General features: G+C 35.3%; 1 protein-coding gene across 3 annotated transcripts in view; it reads right to left on the reverse strand.

Moving 5' to 3' along the window:
* Positions 1–27: 27 nt before the first annotated feature.
* LOC142352168 (uncharacterized) overlaps positions 28–23287 on the reverse strand; it is a 90145-nt gene continuing 66885 nt past the window's right edge. For all 3 annotated transcript variants that reach the window (XM_075404573.1, XM_075404572.1, XM_075404571.1), the window contains 4 exons: positions 11459–11557; positions 10360–10451; positions 9857–10033; positions 28–107 (listed from right to left, as the gene is read on the reverse strand). In XM_075404573.1, the coding sequence (XP_075260688.1) occupies positions 47–107; positions 9857–10033; positions 10360–10451; positions 11459–11557 (429 nt within the window). In that variant the 3' untranslated portion in view covers positions 28–46. The remainder of the gene's footprint in view (positions 108–9856; positions 10034–10359; positions 10452–11458; positions 11558–23287) is intronic.

Raw genomic sequence — 23287 nt, forward strand, 5'->3', positions numbered from 1 at the left:
AGATGATTGGTTGCCATCTTTTTTTATGTCATGTAGTGTGACGTCATTAAGCGGCTAGACATTGTCGCATAGCAGCTCTGGCCAACGGGATGTATGTCAACGAATACCTTAAAACACAAATACAAACTAAGAAAACCCAGCAGTACTTTCAGATCAAAGTTATAAATTATCAGAATTTTACACCAGAATTTAACAGATCACAATTTTACATTATAAGCAGTAAATGCGGTGAATTTAGGTGAATTTTTGAGCAAACTGCGTTTAATAGCGATGAAGAGACTTGATCACTGCTTTTTTTACCGAACTTATTTAACTTTTGGGAGTGAAAACCTTAAGTAAGATAAGTTCGGCAAAAAAGTGCGGTGGATAAAAGTCTATTCATCGCTATGAACCGCAACTTGATTAGAAAAATTCACCTAAATGCACTGCATTTACTGCTTAAAATGTAATTGTTGAATTGTTATAGTGATAAGCGCTTCTAGACTAAACGAGCTATGAAAATACCGTAAACAATGATAATTATAAGAAAAGAATTCGACTCGAAGCAACCATCCTATTCGGCTAATTCATCGGGTTGATGATTCCAAAATTTTCTGGTTATTATACAATGATATATATGATTCTTATCCTCTAAAATGGCAAAATAGCGTAAAATATCTTGGTGTTTTAATTGACCAAAAAATGGATTTCAGCAATCACATCATCAGTCATGTGGTTAAAAAATTGAACCGTTTCTGCGGAATGGTTTATCTCAGTCGAACATTTTTGACGAAAAAGCAGCTGCACAAGTTTTATCGAAGTAAGATTGAACCAACAATACGTTATGCTTTGCTTGTTTATGATGCGACAACAAAAACCAGCTTAAACAAGATATTATTGGCTCAGAAACGCCTTGTTAGGGCAATTTTTTGTAGGAATCTTGATGATAGTACATCCGCAATTTTCAATTCCAATAAAAATTGCACTGTGTTTGAATTTTCTTTCGTGGAAATATTCAAAGAATTTTTCAACAAATTAGGGGTAGCTCTCAACTTTTTTATCACACATATTTTTTTGACAAAAGAGATTCTCGTACTAGGAGTGGCTTCAAAGGTCTAGTAAAAACGTAAAATGTTAAGTCCCTTTTACACAGAAAATCACCAGAGAACCGGATTAAAACAGCCTACAATTTTCTCCTAGAAAATGGTCTTATACCAACTAACATTAAAAAAATGTCAACATTTCAGTTTTAATTTTTTTCCGTAGATTTTCTGATAACTACATATTTGGAAATGCCTGCTTACATGAACTTTTCTTTTGACTGTTCGTAAGGATCTCAGAATTGTAAAAGGCTATTGTGCCTTATCTAAGATTCTTGTAGATGAAAAAACTGATTTTTTTCTCTTAAAACTGATTGCTGCTTATGATTCATCAACGAAATTGAAATTGTTTACTCGCTGCCAGAAAAAGTTGGGTGCACAACAGTGTATTTTGGCGCGTCAGATGATGAAGACGCGGAACAACAACAGTGATTCCTGCTTAAAAACAGCAAAAAACGTTTTTCTTTAAAAAAGATTTATCTACTTTTTTGTTAACCATACTTTGATCATATATGAGTTCTGGTAAACCTACAAGTATCATGTATGACCTCCTTAAAGTTACACAAAGATCTTCTGAGAAGTAACTTATGAATTTTATTGTTTTATATATTATCCGTGTTTGACTACGACGAATTGTCAACCCCGACAAGTTCCACTTGACAAAAGAATACTTGAATTTTATACCCAATTATTCAACTTCGTACATACTAGACTAACATAGCAACCATAGCCCTACACGCACACAATGCGCTTAGAAACAAATTCACAGAAAACAAAAACAAAACCAAAGCTAGATCAGATAATTTTTGTTTTGGGTGTGAGAATTTAAAATTGATTCCGAATGCCCTTCGTATTACTTCGTCAATTTTGAAGACAAATTTTAGTTTTAATTTAATATTAATTTTAAATAAGAGTTACTATATTCTATTAGAAAATATTAAAAAAATGATTGATCCGACTTTAGCATAGACGACTTGGAAAGATAGCTTATGGTATTTGTAGAGCCTTCTAAAAACTTTATCAACAAAGTTCAGAAACAAGTCAAAAAAGATTGTTTAAAGTCTGATTCAAAAACAATTCATCGGTTAACATCCACAATCCTTATGTATTCGCCGAACTTTTTTCTTAAAAAAGATTATCGTCAACAAATAGCTAGCACTCTATTTCTACCAGCAACTGTTGATTAGCATTTCTCATTGTTGACTTACAACCCATAATCGACAAACCATCTTGAAATGCCGCCCATGCACCTATTAATTGCTCCAGATGGTTTTAAATTCTTTTGCACATTTAGCAATTAGTTTTCTCTATAAATTCGATGTTGTCGTAAAAAGTAGAACTGTTTGGGTGAACAACCTTGTTTACTAGACGTTGGTTGGTGGTTTCGTTTCCAAATCTTTAACTTTGACAAGATGTGGGACTGTACAAAAAATCTGGATTATCGACTGCCGTCTTTGCTATTTTGTTTTCTTGATTTGTTTGTATCGTTATTTTTACCGTACACGCATATACGCAAACACACGAACGCCAACACACAGGCACAGACACAAAAACACAAAAAAAAATTACACACACACACAAACACACACACACCAAACCAAAGACACACACACACACACACAAATACACGTCAAACACACACACAGAAACGCATACACTCATACACACACACACACACACATGCACGCACGCACGTACACACACAGGCACACACACACACACACACACAACACACTATACACACGCGCGCCACACACACACGCATACACACACGCTGGTATTACTATCGAATAAGATTCAAGTGAATACTTTCTAGCTTGTCTGCCGCAAACTTCGCTTAATTATCAATTCATCGAAATGAGAACAACAATTACGCAAAATTGAAGACAGAAAACAAAATTTGACATCCTCGGAAAGATTGACAGAAAAGCTTGTCTGGTATGAAAAGAAAAACAGATTATGCCCTTAAAATCTCCATATTCGTCGTTCTATTTTTAGTTAGAGCTCAACTTACTTTTCTACTTGTTGAGATTTCAAAATTACGCATTCAACAATCCTGGGCCAAAATACGTAGATAGCTTTTTGCATATTGGATTAACCGCGTTAATACCTTCAAAATCCCTTTATGTAAATGAAGTTCTTAGACCCCAAAAATATACCGCATTCATATCACGTGTTAACATATCCTTTCTTTTTCCGCCCAACTTCTTAGTGCTCGGTCGTAATCCTGTCCCAGTCGAGCCCATTCAGAGCTTTTTAAGGGGGTGTGCTGGTTTAAAACAACCCCCCCCCCCCCCCAACCCGTATCCACGCCAACCCCCACCCGTACCCCCTCATCGCCCCCACCAATACCCAATATAACGCAGAGTGCCGCCCGTGGGGTATTTTTCATTAAGATGGTTAGAAACGCACGTCGTAAATTAAAGCAGAAATATCGGAGACACTTATTGAATTACTTCCCCTTAAAATATGCCATTTAAAGATTGTATGAAAGGAGTACCGGGGCTGACACACGACAGCAGACAATGTTGTTTCGGGTATTGCTGCCAAATTGAGAGGAATGCGGGAATTCTATAGTCACTATATAGGAAACGCTGTGGGGTGTGGGAGCATAGCATTTGGTGGCAAAGAAGTTGGGGTGGGGGAGGGGGGGGGGGGGGTTGGTGTGGGTGGCGCTATGTTAAAAGTGGGTTCGAGATTAAAGCGAGAATTCCCTTTTTCCTCGTAAGCTTGAGGTGGCCTTTGATAATTGATAATTCGTTATCTATTTTTAATGCCCCCCTATTGTTTGAAGGTAATTTTGCCCCTCAAGTGATGCCGCCCTGCGCCCATTTGAACTGGAACTCTTCCCAGACATAAGGGTAATTTTTATGTCTAGCCGGGGCTAATTGTATTAATGCCGTGAAATGAGCAGTCTTAACTTGAAGGCTTAACTTGCAACTTGACAGAGGCAAGACTACAAGTAGGGCTTAAATGCCACCTCGGGTTAAATTTTAAACGGATATGGCTTACAATCAATTATTGCGTCCAAAATCGCAAAGTAGTATGACAATATTTTTTGCCATCAAATTATATAATAAAAAACAACAAATTGTTTTTTTTCTACATTTCCTATTTGTAAAGAATTATTTTTTGAATCAAATTTTGCACAATTAAATGAAACTTTATCAGATTGCCACTAGATCATTTTTCAAGAGCCTCTGATAAAAAAACTGATTAACAAGAAACTTTTGTAAGCAAATTATTCTCCTTAAAATGACACTACTGCCCCGCTTTTGTTTCAGTCATATTGAGTTAAGTGGCAAAATGTGCAATAACCGCTGAGCCTAGGTCTAAAATGCAAGCTCATTATTCGTCACAAAACTTTGTATTGAAGCCCGCTTTTGTTTTAGCTTTTTTATTCAGGTTGCGAAGAAATTTTAAGTAATGGTTAAGTGACTGTGCTTGAAGTCACGGAGAACTTCTGGCGTTTATCGAGAACCCCGAAGCAGTTCGAGATATTAAGTCACGCGCACATTTTAAAATGACGAAAGTCAACGAAATTCAACTTCTGGCTAAGTAGCAACTTCTGGCATTTTAACATCTGGCACTGCAGACTTTCGGCATTTTAAAATGTGCACCTGAGTGTTTTAAGCGTTTTTCCTACTGTTTTTGCTTGAGTTTCTCAAATTCTATCAACTATTTCGGCAAAGTTATACTTAGAATAAAGTTATCTAAATTTGACTGATTGAGGGATTTTTAGCAACTATTAGTCTTAGACTGTTGGTTATTTATTTATAAATTATCAGGCTGAAAAACTAAGATTTCTGGGATCAATTATGACCCCCCCCCCCCCCAGTATTTTTATGAAACCCAGTTACAAATTATGTATTGTTATATAATATGTTACTACGTAAAAATAGTCAAGTGCACCTGGGGCATTGAAAAACGCAAGAAATATATGCCCGCTAAACTGGGGGAACGGAATCGATCTGATTTTTAAGATATATTCTACCCCCCCCCCCCCGCTTAGTGTGCATATAATTTTTACGATTCCCAGGCACACGATTCCCAGGCGTTTTACATGGTATCGTGCTATATAACAATATTTAATTTATGATCTTTTCTGTATTGTGTCCTGCCAGTTTAGAGGGCGAATATTATTAGAACCACCGCCCCCAGAAGCTCTCACCATATTTTTACTATTTTTATGTAAAGTTGTTGCTGCTGTTGTTGTTATTGCGATTTTCAGCCATGTTTGAGGGAATCTATCCCAATAGTTGCTTCAGAATTCTGGTCGTATTTCTCGGCAGCTCTGACAGTCTTGCACAAACTGCCAAGTCCAATGGTTGCCAAGTGAAAAAATATTTCCTGAAGGATCGATACATTGTGGATATGATCCTTCTTTTTAGACCTTCGATTCTTTCAATGTTTAATTCATTTCAAACCCTGTTTAAAGTTAGTTCTGCAACATTTAATTGCAAATTTGCCTCTAGCACTTTCAGTCCTTGTTTTTGTCAAACTGAACACGTTGTTTGTTCATCCCCTGTGTTCAAAAATGTGCGGAAGGTGCATATAGCGTTCGACTTTATCTTCTTTCATTAATGTGGACAGAATGAGGAGGTCATTCATCTACATGAACATTCGTAGCGGTTACAACAGAATTTACAACTTCTGTTTTCGCAGAAGTAACAACGTCCTAGTCATGGCGAAGATATTCAATACGCCTCCCTATTTTATATTGACGATTATCTAAACAATCTTCCACCATTTTAGAAAGTCGACAAAGAATTTCGTAGTGTACTTTTCCAATGCGCATGAAGTTGACAAGAAGCTTTACCTGTTGACAAAAATTTTTCCATGAATATTTGGCTAGAGTGGTCAGGACTTGAAGAACAAGGAGAAAATGTGTTATAAAAATAGATGCCAACTCGCTGGTGGCTTAAAACAGAATCGCACGTAACAGATACTGGTTCTAATCCAGTACTGGTTCATTTCAACAGAAGTTCAGCTTGCCTATATACCCCTAACATACCGTAATCCTGAAGCTCTATTAATTGTATACAAAAATACTTCTATTCAATCGCAGAAGAAAAATTTAATAGATGATACAGCTTATAAAGCATTTGATGAACTATACTTGTTTAAAGCTGCATTGCTTTACACATTGAAAAACTCTTTGAGCCAATGATGTGAAGCCAAGAAATTTTCTAGAAAGACAAGATTGGTATCATTTGAAAGCTCCTTTAGTGTAGAATGCAAATCTAAAATGTTAGCCAAATTAAGTTTGTCAAAAGTTACCAAAGTTAATCAAAATCTAACGAACTGCAACCCCACCACAACCAACTTAGTTTTTTTAAATTGTTTGTTAGCTGGTTTTCGCTCACGACCCATCACCGTTCCTTTAGCGTTTAATTTTTCTTGTCAGCCTTTTTGGGTATCAACTTTTTCAGGTATAGCACATTTTTCCAGTTTTTCCAGTTTGTGCCTTTTGAGCGAATGGGTAATGAGACACATCATGAGAGCACCAGAGTGCTTTTTGAACTTATCTTATAACTGTAATTGAAATTCAAGTCAATTAGCAATTTTTTTAGATTTTGAGAAGTTTTTGCACCTGTTGCTTTTTGTTGTTTCTTTTGTCAACCAAGGTATCTGTTTGCCTCTAATTGAGTCATTTCATAGCGTTTCACAAAAACAAATTTGTTTTGAAATTTTTTTAATAAGATGTTAACGAAAATTTAGTGACGATTGACTTTATTCTTACATTAAAAGTTTCGAACAATTTTTTTCTGTCCGCGCTTTGAACTGAAGAACTCAGGAATGCCAAACTATATTACTATTATAATTTAGCATTTTTTTAGCATGGAAAGTAATGGTTTGCGACAGCTTTATAACAAGAACAGCGACTGATTTCTTTGCAATTTTCCACGTCTGGTTTATATTTATGTCTCAATTTTGGTCAAAAATGTTTGAAGCTTTGGAGGAGCGCGGTTGCTTTCTTTAACTCTGTGGTTTTCCTGCCTCAACAATATATCATGGGCTATAAAAACTCGGCATATTTTTTAGTTACGTACTCTTTCCAATTAATTTAAAAAATATTTGTTTACTTTTATCTTTGATACGATTTCGCTTTTACAGACCGAAATAAACCCATATTGTTTGTAATCATATCTAATGTCTCGGCAATTGCAGCTAATGATATCTATTTTCTTGGCAATGGAGTTTTTGGAATCCTGAGAACGTTTATTTTTTTCTTTAATTTCCATTCTTCTTTTTAAATTTGATTTTTGCTGAGTACAGGGACTTCTTTTTCAAAACTGATATCCCGACGGGAATCCTGAAAGATAAGTTTACTTGTAGCCCATTGTGAACTATTTGCTGAGAAGGCCTCCTTAAAGGTAAAAGCATCAGTGTTTGAAGATTTCAAGCCCACAACAATGCATTTTTCAAAATTTTGTCGAAATTTAATTTTTTTTCAGCTTGATTTTTGAGATTGGAAGTTAGTGTTCTTCTTTTTCTAAAGACACTCCCTACCCTATTAGAAGCTGGTGATCGATTTGTAATGCTAATGTTCAAACTAAAAAGAAAAATTGTAGTAAAAATTTTTTGTCCAAAATTTTTTCCTACACTCTAGAGGCTAATGAAATTCTAAAGCTTGCCACTCTATTTTGAGCAGATGTTAGCAACAGAAAAGTGATTATGAAAAACTCAATTTTTAAAAAGACTTGGTAATTATTTCAACTTTTTCAACAACTTTTAAATGTCTATCTTTGTGTCTTATATTTTTAATAGCCTAAAAATTAGCGTTAATATAGCGTTCAAAAATCAAAAAATGGTTTTGAGAGCGTAGTGTGATGAAATTTGACCAATAACCAATGAGCATTTTTTGACATTTTTTATGTTTTATTATTTGCAAAAGACAATTATTTCTTTGATCGTTAGCTGTGATCTTGGGTGAAATTTATCTCTTTTTCAGTCGAGCAATACTTTAAACAACATCAAGATTTCCTTTTTCGTACTGGCGTTGTCGCTGAGAAAATTTGGTCTGTGAATGCATACTTTAACTTCAACAGGTTCCGCAATTGAAATGTCCAATTTCATGCTATTCTCTAAACTTGTTCACACCAGTTTTTGACTGTTTGGCGCCTAGCTGTCATTTGGTCTGCTACTCTAGTCAGGATTTTTCAAATATGTTCATTGAAGGTTTCAAGTGTCTTTCAAAATTTGTCGGAAATTTCTGCGCAATGCACAGACAGGCACGAGCCGTGTTTCTTAAATTAGGATTCATTTAAAGTATAAATAACTACCAAGAATCTCAATTTTCGAAATGATGTTGCTATTTTTGTACACCAAGCAGTTGCATAATATTCAACAAGCAGGACAAAACAAAAAGAAATAGAAAGAATAAAGAAAACCATTCAGATGTGATGGGAAACGGCTTCTCGAATTATAACGTTTGATCAAAACCATTATACAATCAAAAGAGAAAACAATGTTTTGTAATATCTATTTTACAGGCAAGTAACCTATGACTTCAAAAACACGAATTACACCATTTGGTTATTTTCTGGTTACACATTAACTTCGCCAAACTTGGTCTAGGAATTATTATTGATAAAAATAGTTATTGAATAATTTTTCTGGAAATGAGCTTTTCAAATACGTCTTCGACGGTAAATTTGATATGAAACTTGGTGTTTGGGCCTAAGAGCAAAATTGATATCAGGCAAAAAAAATTAGACCCAAATTTTTCTCTCTAAATGCGTGTAAGCTTCAGTAGAAGTGTCGTTTGGCTATAGCAGGAAGTTATAACGGATTGGAACATTGACAAAAATGACCATTTACGATTTTTGCCAGTACATATTTATTCAGTGAAAAACGTTATGTTATCGCAACAGAAAACTTATTATCAACTTTTTGGCAGGGACTATATGTCTTCATACTCTCAGCAGAACACTGACAATTGGTTCTCTGGTACTTGCTACCTAATAATAACTGGAGGTCTTTCAACGACAGTTTTTATTGCTTAGCAGCCTATGCACACTTGTTTTGTACAGAATGAGCCATTGAAACCACCATTAAACAATTTTTCTGGAAATTAGTTTTTCAAATACGTTATTGAAGGCAGAAATGATATGAATGTTTCTGTTCTGAGCCGAGAGCTCCATTCAAATGACTGAACTCATAAGAGAATATGGGCTTTGAGTTATAGCATAAGAATATAAGAGTCATCTGCAAGAATCTCGCAAGACCTTGCAAGATAAGCGTCGGTGCCCAGGATGAACAGACCGAACAGACCGAAATTTGGGTATTGGCCAGACCGAACAGGCCGAAATTTGGGTATTGGCCAGACTGAACAGACCGAAATATAGGTATTGGCCAGACCGAACAGACCGAAATATGGGTATTGGCCAGACCGAACAGACCGAAATATGGGTATTCGCCAGACAGAACAGACTAAAATTGCCATTGGCCAGACGGAAGGCGCGACCCAAATTTTTTCCAGACCATTGTGGACGGTCGCAACGGACCCCCCTGTCCGCGACCCAAGTCGGTCTGGCCAATACCTCTCTTGGGTCGCGGACTTCATCCTGGGTGTTCGACTAGGGGAGGCACAAAACCGTTAAAAAAACTTTGATGAGTTTTAGTAATCCTTGGATGCCTACTGAGAAATGATGACCCAGTAAGATTACTAAGAATCATATATGGCCTAAAATGACTCTTTGGAATTAATAGCAGCCCGGGGTAGACTTATGGATAGCAATGGAATTGCACCTGCGTGAAAATTTGGCTCTCACCATATGATTGAGAAGTCCTTGGCGAATATGGCAAGAGCGACTAGGACAGGGTTCTTGAGGACCAGGGCCACAGCACAACTCACCAACAGCATCACCACATAAACCAGTCCAGAGAACAACCTCGTCTCCTCTGTCAGCTGGCGTCTCTGGATTGCCAGACTGGCCAAGAATGTTGTGCTGAAGTACATACCCGCATACCGTTGTCTACATTGTGTGCGTTGAGAGTAATCATGCAGTATGTTTGCACTATGATGTATATAAAACGCATCAATTCTGCCGAATGAGGAAAATAAGTCACGGTTACTGTTCAAGGCCCAAAATTTTGATGAAAGGTATGGAATTCGACCCGCGAATGACAACAAATCACAATTTTGTCAATGGGCTGTTTTTTTATGTAAAACAATTTGTTTGGTATGCTCGCGAGGTTTGCCATATAGATTGTTTTGTTGTTGTTGTTGTTGACTGAAGAAAATTGTTTTCCTTTTTTGATTGCTGAGGCGTACCTGGTGATGATGGCGAAGTTTCCGACAGAAGTGAAGATGAGGAATAAAAGGACAGTCCTCTTGTTAACTTCCATAAACATCCCAGTGCAGCCCTAAAACATCATCACATCAAAAATCAACTCATTAGTCAACTAGTTTTTGTATATTTGGATATTTTCCTTCTTTAACCCAATATGTTACAAAACCACAATAAGCAATCAGCTGCTAAAGTAAAATACTACATGAAGCCCGAAGAATCCACCATAAAAAAAAGAACTTTATCAATTAATGATTTTCGAATTTTTCTCGACAGATTGCTTAACGCAATTTAAAAAATTCAAAAAAAAAATAATCCGATACCGCAGTACTGATAAAGGTGTTTGTTTAAGATGTTTTCCGATTGAGATTATTGTCGTTCTGGATCTCAATCAGCTGTTTCTCAAAAATTATAACTCTTGATCTAACAATAACTTAAATGTTTTCTTTCAAATAATAACAGTATCTAGACCAAGTCTTGAACGAGACTAGATGGAGACTAGATCAAGTCTTGTGAAATCAAGATCAACTATCTTCAAAATTTTCTGAAACAATTAAATTTGAAACCTTTGAAATTCCAAGAAATATAGTGACAAATTTTAAGTAATTGCAAAATCTTAAGAAGGAGCAATATTTATGATATAATACTCTGATGCTAGTACCTATAATGGATTGATATGTGTTGAAATCATAACAAACTAAACTAAAGTAAACCTAATCTAAGTCAAATCTTGACAACATGTTTTTTGAAGAAATCCAAAAGAAGTGAAACTGTGCTTGTTGCTTCCGGAAAAAAACCACGGAAAACAACCCAATTTAATTTTACAGAGGAAATAAACCCTCAAAAAAATACCCCCACGGAAAAAGCCCCATGACTGTTTAAGAACTTTGCATTTAATCTGTTTAGCCATGCCTCGCAGACAATGGGATTTTTATATGAAACTATCTATCACAACGGAACAAATCATAACGACCAAAATCATAATGGGGTTTATTTTCTAGACTCTGTGATTGCGCCACGCGGGTCTCCAATATAAGATTTTGTTGTTATTGTTGATGTAGTGGATGTTGTTTGTTCACTAACCAGGGTCTCGATGAGTATGCCGGCTACTAGACAGATGGCGAAGGCCTGCAATCTCGACCGATATGTCAGGTTGGACCCAGCCCCTCCCAAGCCACCACTCTAAACACAACACACACTCTAATATATGTATACGAGTCTAAAAATCTTTCAATTGATTTTTTGTCAAATACGATACCATATAATCATTTATTTTGATAATCGCTCAAACAAAAAAAAATTGATAAACTTGAAAAACTGTAGAACACTCATATATATAAGATATATATATATATATATATATATATAAAGAATTCGTTTAAAATGAAAAACTGATTTCATGAAAATCTATCGCCGAGGAATTAGTTTTAAACCAACTTAACTGCAAAGAGGCAAGACCTGAGGTTGTTCAGTTGTTTCCGTCAAAGAATTTAACGTGCCATTGAGTGCTACAGCTAAAAATATCGTACAAGCCATAGATAAAACAGTTAGTTGAAAGTTGAAAACAACAGTAAAGCCACATTTGCGAAAAAAACCATTCAAGAACAACTTTAGCTTAGTCAAAAAGCGAAAAAAATAAGTTTTTTAATGAATTTAAGGGATCGTTTGTGTTGCTTTTGCTGTTTTTTTACTACTCTTAACAGAGCCTTCAACTTATGTACTCAATATTATCTTCTCAATAACCAAGCTGGTGTTTAGCCAGCCGTAGGAGCTGCGATCGATTTGCTAAAGTTTGGTCAGACACTGTCCTTTCCTGGTCGAGCAGCTATGAAATCTGGCCACGATTGACAGTGAGAGAATATTTAACTGGCAACTCTGCAGCAATCGGATCAATCCCAGACGAACTTGAACGCTTATCTTGCTAGACTCTTGCAAATCGGACTGTTATCTTGCAAGATCTTACAAGAATCTTGTAACATCATGCAAGCTTATGCGTAACCCTGCAGGAATCTTGCAAGATCCTACAAGATAACCGTCCGAATTTGAATGAGAAGTCGCCTTTTCAGAAACAACTTTATGCGAGTAGACATGTTTTTGCCTACTTTGATTTCAGATTAACATGCAGTCAATGACGTTACTATTAGCTCCTCTCTGAATCATTTTTTAACTTTAGATTTCAGATATGTCAAGTACGCGCACTTCTAAGCTAAAGGGGTTCGGAGACCAAAATGTTGAAAAACGCAGCAACATCAGAGTTCAGTTTACCCCTTCAACATTTGAAACCTTTCACGTTTTCTCAAACAATTTTCGGATCTTTTCCGTTTGTGCCCCCCCCCCAGTACGTTATGCTCCCCCCAGTGACAGAGCATGTGTCATTACATAGTAAATCATTATGTAAAAATATTGCACGTGCGTCTGGGGTTGCAAATAATATGCACCCACTAAGCTGGGGGGGCACAAACGGAAAAGATCCCAAATTTCATAAGACCTTGAAATGAGTTCTCGCACTCGCCTACAGCAAGAAATTCAAACGCCTTTTAAACGAGCTGCTGCAGTTGTTTTCGCACGTGCAAAATGAAGCTAGGATACCATGCTAATTGCACATGTTGCTCCTTTTTGAAAAACGAATTTGAACTAGATATCGAACTCTACCAACATTTTTAGATCACCGCTTAGTGGCTTTTAAAAAGGGTGGATATTTTGCAACTCTTGAGTTGAACCAATCAAATATAGACACATTCTTACTCGCCCAACGAGCAAGGGGATCAAACTCATGAAATCATTAGGATCAGCAACCTAACCGCTGAGAATTAAAAGCAAACCCAAATTTGTGTTCTTCATGCAAAAAAAAACGATCTTTTCCGTTTGTGCCCCCCAGTATGTTATGCCCCCCCCCCAGTTACAGAGCAAGTGCCATTACATAGTAAATCGTCATGTATCATTATGGCACGTGCGTCTGGGTGTGCAAATAATATGCGCCCACTAAGCTGGGGGTGCACAAACAGAAAAGATCCAAAAACACTGAAAGGGGACTTCAATTATAACGGCGATAAATATATAAACGCTGGACTCAGTGATATACACATCGTGTACAAATCCGGAAGACTGACTCTAGTAAACTATAATGCGCTATATAAAATAGCGCTTTATAAAATAGAGTTTTCTCAGTCTGTGATTGGCGGAGATTCTCAGAATAGATTCCTATTTACTCCCGTTTTGATAAAAAAAAATCTGAAATAAGAAATAGGAGAGCAGTTGAGAGGAAGCAAAGAAAAAAGAATTATGAAATGAAGCCCGATAGTTCTCCGTTTGGGCCAGCGATTGACGATAGTTCGACTATTTTTATGACGGCTTGACTCTTTAAATGACACCATAATGCTTTAAAAAACAACAATCTATTCAAATTAAGATCATTTTTTTGCGGAAGTGAAACACTTGGATCATTTTGTCTGATTTATGAATTACTCAATTTGATACAATTTTTATTAGAAAATTTAAAGCCTATAGCCGAACAAAGAGGCTCGTTAATGTGCGTTTGCACATGATGTTCCGACCCGCGCTCATCTACTTTTTTTGAATTAACTGTCTTTTGACTTAGATTTTTGATAAAGCGATAATCAAAAGTAGATATTTGAGTTCAATAAAAACCGTTACACAACCAAACTAATAATTGAATTGAATAATGCCATGCCTCATTACAAAGATATCTGCATTGAAAAGACTACGAGCAAAAAACAACAACTACAAAAAAAACAAAAAAAAGTTTCCCGTCAAAAACTCCAAGTTACTGTCAAGCTTATCTTATGCACAATTTACATTAGGTTGTTATCTCCTAACCTTCTAACATTCAACATTTGAAACCTTTCACGTTTTCTCAAACAATTTTCACAAGACCTTGAAATGAGTTCTCGCACTCGCCTACAGCAAGAATTTCAAACGCCTTTTAAACGAACTGCCGCAGTTGTTTTCGCACGGGCAAAATGAAGCTAGGATACCATGCTAATTGCACATGTTGCTCCTTTTTGAAAAACGAATTTGAACTAGATATCGAACTCTATCAATATTTATAGATCACCAATTAGTGGCTTTTAAAAGTGTTGATATTTTTCAACTCTTGAGTTGAACCAATCAAATATAGACACATTCGTACTCGCCCAACGAGCAGGAGGATCAAACTCATAAAATCAGTAAGATCAGCAACCTAACCGCTGATATTTTAAAGCAAACCCAATATGTGTTCTTTATGCAAAAAAAAACGATCTTTTCCGTTTGTGCCCACCACAGTACGTTATGCGCCCCCCAGTTACAGAGCACGTGCCATTACATAGTAAATCATTATGTATTAATATGGCACGTGCGTCTGGGTGTGCAAATAATATGCGCCCACTAAGCTGGGGGTGCACAAACAGAAAAGATCCAAAAACACTGAAAGGGGACTTCAATTATAACGGCGATAAATATATAAACGCTGGACTCAGTGATATACACATCGTGTACAAATCCAGAAGACTGACTCTAGTAAACTATAATGCGCTATATAAAATAGCGCTATATAAAATAGAGTTTTCTCAGTCTGTGATTGGCGGAGATTCTCAGAATAGATTCCTATTTACTCCCGTTTTGATAAAAAAAAATCTGGAATAAGAAATAGGAGAGGAGTTGAGAGGAAGCAAAGAAAAAAGAATTATGAAATGAAGCCCGATAGTTCTCCGTTTGGGCCAGCGATTGACGATAGTTCGACTATTTTTATGACGGCTTGACTCTTTAAATGACACCATAATGCTTTAAAAAACAACAACCTATTCAAATTAAGATCATTTTTTTGCGGAAGTGAAACACTTGGATCATTTTGTCTGATTTATGAATTACTCAATTTGATACAATTTTTATTAGAAAATTTAAAGCCTATAGCCGAACAAAGAGGCTCGTTAATGTGCGTTTGCACATGATGTTCCGACCCGCGCTCATCTACTTTTTTTGAATTAACTGTCTTTTGACTTAGATTTTTGATAAAGCGATAATCAAAAGTAGATATTTGAGTTCAAAAAAAACCGTTACACAACCAAACTAATAATTGAATCGAATAATGCCATGCCTCATTACAAAGATATCTGCATTGAAAAGACTACGAGCAAAAAACAACAACTACAAAAAAAACAAAAAAAAGTTTCCCGTCAAAAACTCCAAGTTACTGTCAAGCTTATCTTATGCACAATTTACATTAGGTTGTTATCTCCTAACCTTCTAACATTCAACATTTGAAACCTTTCACGTTTTCTCAAACAATTTTCACAAGACCTTGAAATGAGTTCTCGCACTCGCCTACAGCAAGAATTTCAAACGCCTTTTAAACGAACTGCTGCAGTTGTTTTCGCACGGGCAAAATGAAGCTAGGATACCATGCTAATTGCACATGTTGCTCCTTTTTGAAAAACGAATTTGAACTAGATATCGAACTCTATCAATATTTATAGATCACCAATTAGTGGCTTTTAAAAGTGTTGATATTTTTCAACTCTTGAGTTGAACCAATCAAATATAGACACATTCGTACTCGCCCAACGAGCAGGAGGATCAAACTCATAAAATCAGTAAGATCAGCAACCTAACCGCTGATATTTTAAAGCAAACCCAATATGTGTTCTTTATGCAAAAAAAACGATCTTTTCCGTTTGTGCCCACCACAGTACGTTATGCGCCCCCCAGTTACAGAGCACGTGCCATTACATAGTAAATCATTATGTATTAATATGGCACGTGCGTCTGGGTGTGCAAATAATATGCGCCCACTAAGCTGGGGGTGCACAAACAGAAAAGATCCAAAAACACTGAAAGGGGACTTCAATTATAACGGCGATAGATATATAAACGCTGGACTCAGTGATATACACATCGTGTACAAATCCAGAAGACTGACTCTAGTAAACTATAATGCGCTATATAAAATAGCGCTATATAAAATAGAGTTCTCTCAGTCTGTGATTGGCGGAGATTCTCAGAATAGATTCCTATTTACTCCCGTTTTGATAAAAAAAATCTGGAATAAGAAATAGGAGAGCAGTTGAGAGGAAGCAAAGAAAAAAGAATTATGAAATGAAGCCCGATAGTTCTCCGTTTGGGCCAGCGATTGACGATAGTTCGACTATTTTTATGACGGCTTGACTCTTTAAATGACACCATAATGCTTTAAAAAACAACAACCTATTCAAATTAAGATCATTTTTTTGCGGAAGTGAAACACTTGGATCATTTTGTCTGATTTATGAATTACTCAATTTGATACAATTTTTATTAGAAAATTTAAAGCCAATAGCCGAACAAAGAGGCTCGTTAATGTGCGTTTGCACATGATGTTCCGACCCGCGCTCATCTACTTTTTTTGAATTAACTGTCTTTTGACTTAGATTTTTGATAAAGCGATAATCAAAAGTAGATATTTGAGTTCAAAAAAAACCGTTACACAACCAAACTAATAATTGAATCGAATAATGCCATGCCTCATTACAAAGAAATCTGCATTGAAAAGACTACGAGCAAAAAACAACAACTACAAAAAAAACAAAAAAAAGTTTCCCGTCAAAAACTCCAAGTTACTGTCAAGCTTATCTTATGCACAATTTACATTAGGTTGTTATCTCCTAACCTTCTAACATTCAACATTTGAAACCTTTCACGTTTTCTCAAACAATTTTCACAAGACCTTGAAATGAGTTCTCGCACTCGCCTACAGCAAGAAATTCAAACGCCTTTTAAACGAACTGCTGCAGTTGTTTTCGCACGGGCAAAATGAAGCTAGGATACCATGCTAATTGCACATGTTGCTCCTTTTGGAAAAACGAATTTGAACTAGATATCGAACTCTATCAATATTTATAGATCACCAATTAGTGGCTTTTAAAAGTGTTGATATTTTTCAACTCTTGAGTTGAACCAATCAAATATAGACACATTCGTATTCGCCCAACGAGCAGGGGGATCAAACTCATAAAATCAGTAAGATCAGCAACCTAACCGCTGATATTTTAAAGCAAACCCAATATGTGTTCTTTATGCAAAAAAAACGATCTTTTCCGTTTGTGCCCACCACAGTACGTTATGCGCCCCCCAGTTACAGAGCACGTGCCATTACATAGTAAATCATTATGTATTAATATGGCACGTGCGTCTGGGTGTGCAATAAATATGCGCCCACTAAGCTGGGGGTGCACAAACAGAAAAGATCCAAAAACACTGAAAGGGGACTTCATTTATAACGGCGATAAATATATAAACGCTGGACTCAGTGATATACACATCGTGTACAAATCCAGAAGACTGCTTCTAGTAAATTATAATGCGCTATATAAAATAGCGCTTCATAAAATAGAGTTTTCTCAGTCAGTGATTGGCGGAGATTCTCAGAATAGATTCCTATTTACTCCAGTTTTGATGAAAAATCTGAAATAAGAAATAGGAGAACAGTTGAGAGGAAGCAAAGAAAAAAGAATTATGAAATGAAGCCCGATAGTTCTCCGTTTCGGCCAACGATTGACAATAGTTTGACGATTTTTATGACGGCTTGACTCTTTAAATGACACCATAATGCTTTAAAAAACAACAACCTATTCAAAATAAGATCATTTTTTTGCGGAAGTGAAACACTTGGATCATTTTGTCTGATTTATGAATTACTCAATTTGATACAATTTTTATTAGAAAATTTAAAGCCTATAGCCGAACAAAGAGGCTCGTTAATGTGCGTTTGCACATGATGTTCCGACCCGCGCTCATCTACATTTTTGAATTAACAGTCTTTTGACTTAGATTTTTGACAAAGCGATAATCAAAAGTAGATGTTTGAGTTCAAATAAAACAGTTACACAACCAAACCTATAATTGAATTGAATAATGCCATGCCTCATTACAAAGATATCTGCATTGAAAAGACTACGAGCAAAAAACAACAATTACAAAAAAAGCAAAAAAAAAGTTTCCCCGTCAAAAACTCAATATCTAATTTTAAAAGCACCTATTAACAACGTCACATTACAATTAGACAAAATCCTCCTTACTACAAGAATTTCATTTTTCCTAACTACACAGCAGACGGAATTTTCTCTTAATGAGACTAGGTAACAATCCTACAAAAATAAAATAATTAGGGGAAAATCAAAAATCAATCAAATTTTTTTAGACCGAATATTTTCAAGTCTCAAAATCAATAGCTTTCAACGAATTAATTCCCAAAAAATTCACTAAAGAGTCAAAATGAAACCAATAGGACCTGTCTTTGGTTAGACTAAGCCATAAGAACCAACTATAGATGCAGCAAAATTACAAACATTTCGAAAACACAAATTAGTGAAGCCATTAAAATCATTAGCTATTATATGAACGTTACGTATTTTTATTTCAATTTCCAATTTTTATTTACATTAATTCAGCTAAATATATACTGAATGAAGAAATAAGATCAATTGGGCCACATTTGAAAATCACTGGGATCTGTTATTACGCGATTGTGCTAAAGGAAGAGAAAAAGAAACACAAATACAAAACTCACATAACTTTTTATGAGAACACATTGTCCAACAAACAAAATATTAGTTACGCCATAATATCAGTAAACATGTTAATTTTTAAAATACATGGGACCTCTCAATGATGAGAACACAATACAAGTTATTGAAAACAACAACAAAAACTGAAAAAAATTGAAAAATTCTTAAAATCTCAAAAGTGTATATTATAAACTTGAAGACTAATCGCTATAAACAGTCTTCTTGGGGTAACATTCAATCAGTTAATCAGTCCTCACTTACCAGACTATGAGACCGGTCAGCATTGTACGGCTACCTAAAGAATAATAAACAGGCTAACACATCAAATTCAAAAAAAATTGAGCGAGGAAAGTGTCGAAGTCATCAAAAAATTAACTTTTCAGTTAAAACTTTCCCAATTTCAATTAAACTCTAACATCAATGGGATTGTTCTTTTTAACAATTTGACTGCAATAAATCAACAAACATGAACAAACACATTAAAACAAGGAAATTTTTCGAGAAAAACCGTAGAAACAACGCCATTAAATTCAATAGTCTTCAACGGGAGCTAATAAATGCGCTAAGTTATGCTTCGGTGAGACAACAAAAAAGATAGGATGTTTGGCACCCATATATCATCAAAAAAACTCTTCAAAAATTCATCGACTATGAAAACAACAAAAAACGTAGGCAAAATCCAAAAAATTGGTAGAAAAGTGCGCGAGGAGTGTCGAAGCCCTTTAAACCATAAGCTTTTCTGTAAAAACTGTTTGTATGATCCATTGAACGTCGTCATCTCTAAACTCATGGAATTATCAATAGTAGGAAAATGTGTTAAGATTCCAAAAGGAACCAGAATTAAGAAAAATAGATCCAAAAATTTATAAAAAAAAAATTATGAAAACTCGTGCAGCGAAGTCATAACACCAATAGCTAGAACATAAAACCGCTAACTAAAATAATTTTGGTTGAATTAGAAAAAAAGATCCGTCATTACTGAGACTGACTTGCAGTTCACAAACTAAGAGTTAAGATCTTTTGATGTTATAAATTTCAAGGAAAATCACTTTTAAAGTCTCAACAGCCATTAAATCCAATAGCTTTCAACGGAATCCAATAAATACGCTCAGTTGTCCCTCGATTGGACAAAATATATTTTTATGCATAGGTAATCGATAAGACATCACAGTAAGTCTTATGACTATGGAAACTACAACAAATACAGGCAAAAAAAAATCAGTGGAAAAGTGCGCGAAGAAAGCTAATTTTTTTCAATTATTTTTTCAATTTCGATTTTTTGTGTCATTGAGGTCATATAACAAATAATAAGAAGATAAAACCACTAACCAGACAAAATTTCGGAAGCAGTAGAAAGTAGGGGGGTCATGTCATTACTGAAGTTGACTTACAATTCACGAAAATAGTTTATGATTGGATATTGTAAAAAAAAATTTCTCGAAATTTCATTTTTAAAGTCTTAACAGCCATTAACTGTCCACTCAAAGCTCTAGATAGGATCTCTTAATGCTCAACATGAAACCAATTGTACATTTAGGCAACGAGTTTATGTCATAGGACTTCAAAAATTTAGTATAATCTCAAAAAAATTCAAAATTTCATTTAAAATTGAGAGTCGTAGGCAAAAAAAAATACGAGCGATTATTTGAAAACCAATTTTTTTGTTCATTGGGCTTCATTAGACTATGAATCAGGTTTATCATTAACGGAACCTTGGGATGAAAAGTGACTAGTCTCTATGTGACATAAGAAAACAAAAAAATGATTTTTAAAAAAGAGCTCTCAAATAGAATTCGATATTTTTTTTATAGTAAATTTCCCTATGAGACCAGAACTAGTCTTTTTTATCGCCTTTCGTTTTTTAAGAATATTGATTCTTTTGGTGGCGTGAAATGTAATTTTGAATCAAAATTTTATATAAAAATTATCTTAATTTGAAGAATTACACTAAATTACACATAAATTACACTAAAAGTGAACAAAATGTCACATGTTCACGCAAAACTTCAATCCTCGATAACTCCTCGAAAAAAAGGAAACTCAAAAAAAAATCTTTTTAATTTTGAATTCTACGCTGGACGAGCTTTTTAGTGATACCACACAATTCTCTACGATGAATATATCGATTGGCCAAAATTGACTGAACAAAAAAAAACCCATTTGAGTATATAGTTCCTCCCCCCCCCCCACAAGTGGGGTCGGAACAATGAAACACACTTGCCTGTCTCCAATATTTCTTGTAAGTTCTGCAAAATTTGTCTTTCAACTTGAAAGATCTTGACAGAAACATTGCACGATAAGCTTTAGAAAACAATAATATCTTATATGACAAGCAGTTTATGCAAAATTTCGTCACCTCTCAAGATAGACAATTTAGTTTGACTCATTTTGTCATAGCAGTTTGCCGTGCTTATAATTTTGTTCAACGGAAACGCATATAACACATAATTTCAAATTGTTCAATTATTTTTCAGCTAGTTTTCTTCATTATTTAATAATTTTATCATTTTTTTAGATTATTATATAATTTTATGATTTTCCTTTCATATTTTTTTAAATTTTTATATTTATAGAAAAATGGAGTATGTTATGGGAAAATTCTTGAACCTGACAAATATCAATGTACTGAATAACTAATTAATCTAGCTCTGAATATTTGAGAAGTCTCAATATTCTGCCAGCTCATTTTTGAACAAATGTGTTTCACAAAGACAAAAGAAAAACAAAATTGAAGATTGATTATTAAAAAACTTCAAAAATATATTTTTACTTTAAGCGTTGACCAGGTTTTGATTTTACACACGATGCAACGCATGTTTTGAGTTACATTAAAAATTTAGGAAAATGATTATGCAGCGAGACATGTATATTAGCGAACAATAGGTATTTTTCTATAGTAATATTATTATTTGTACGAATGTCATGAAAGATTAAAAAGGGGAGCGCCATGGCCACTTTCTCAGCGGGTGAGTGGAGAAATTAGAAAAGGGTTAAATGGGTATTCAAAAGGGACAAATGATCCTCTTTTAATTCAGAATTGAAGGGTGCTTTATTAGGGGTGAAACACGAAACCCATTTCCATTACACATTAACTCCCTAGCCATACCATCACCTCATTTTTGCTCCTTCCTTTGAAATCTGCGTGAATTTTCTCCCCACTTTAAAAGGGCCAGACGCCCCCAGCCATGAGAGAGCTTTGTTCCCCGTGAAATCTCCCGCTGCGCACTTATTCAGGCAACGCAAGGTCGATTTACACCTTTATTCGACCCCAAAACCACCCTTCAAACATTGCCGTTACCCAATGTACTATGATAAGATGCATTTAATCTAATCAGAAACATGATTAGAAGCGATCTTCAAAACAAAAGAAGAGCCTAATGAAAAGTTTTGAACCAACCCCCCCCCCCCCCCACTCCAGCGGAACTTTCATCATTGAAGTTTGTAAAGAAAGATCTCTACATAATTATATAGCATTTCAATGTAATAGTATCATCACAATCTATATATCATTTTAATAATAGTAAATTATATTTCGTTATGGGTCTTTAAAAACAGCATTTTCTGCAAAATAAACGTCAGTGTTCACATATGTTTATGATCTCGATTGACGGAAAAAAATTGATAAAAATCATCATCCATATTGTAGAAGCGAAAAAATCTGAACCTATCTGAAATGTAAACTAAAATAGCCGCCTTGTTAATATTACACGATGAAAATTTATAAATCAAAATCAAAGCATCATTCTTTGAAATTTTTGAAATTAAAATCAAAATTGGATATTGATTTTCGGTTGAATATGCGTTCGTCTAAACTTTGCATTTTGTGTTTTTTGAAATACGAGAGGCTGATGTGGGTGCATTAACGGCACAGCTTTGAAGTAACGAAACCACTTGTTGGCCAATTTAGCCCAATCCTACCCTCAAAGAAAGAGTTCTAACCTCTCATAAACCGACCCAATTAAAGCCCTTGAAAGCAACCTGTCACTGCAATCATTGCAGTAGGAAAAAGGGGTAAAAGCGCAACCCGGGCAAAGAATGTGGAAGCTATCTGAAAATGCTGTCTTCTCAAGATAATTGACTGCAGGTTCCGGGGAACAAAAGAGGTCCGATCCTTTCCGTTCGCTCCAGATCACCCCCCCCCCCCCGCCTACAGTGGTACATATTATACCACCCCCAACTTGTGAAATATGGATTTTAACTTTTTATGTACCAAATTAATGTGTTATAATGGGACTTAAACATGGGGGTCATATCCAAGCGCTTGGGGGTGGTTTGTAGAAAATTACAAACTTGATGGAAAAAGGCTACAGAAACTAGAGAATAGGATCTTGAACACCGACAAAATAAAACGTCATCTGAAATTGTCCTAGTT

The sequence above is a fragment of the Convolutriloba macropyga genome, chromosome 13 (genome assembly GCF_964194025.1).
Source record: "Convolutriloba macropyga chromosome 13, txConMacr16.3, whole genome shotgun sequence".
Classification (NCBI taxonomy): domain Eukaryota; kingdom Metazoa; phylum Xenacoelomorpha; order Acoela; family Convolutidae; genus Convolutriloba; species Convolutriloba macropyga.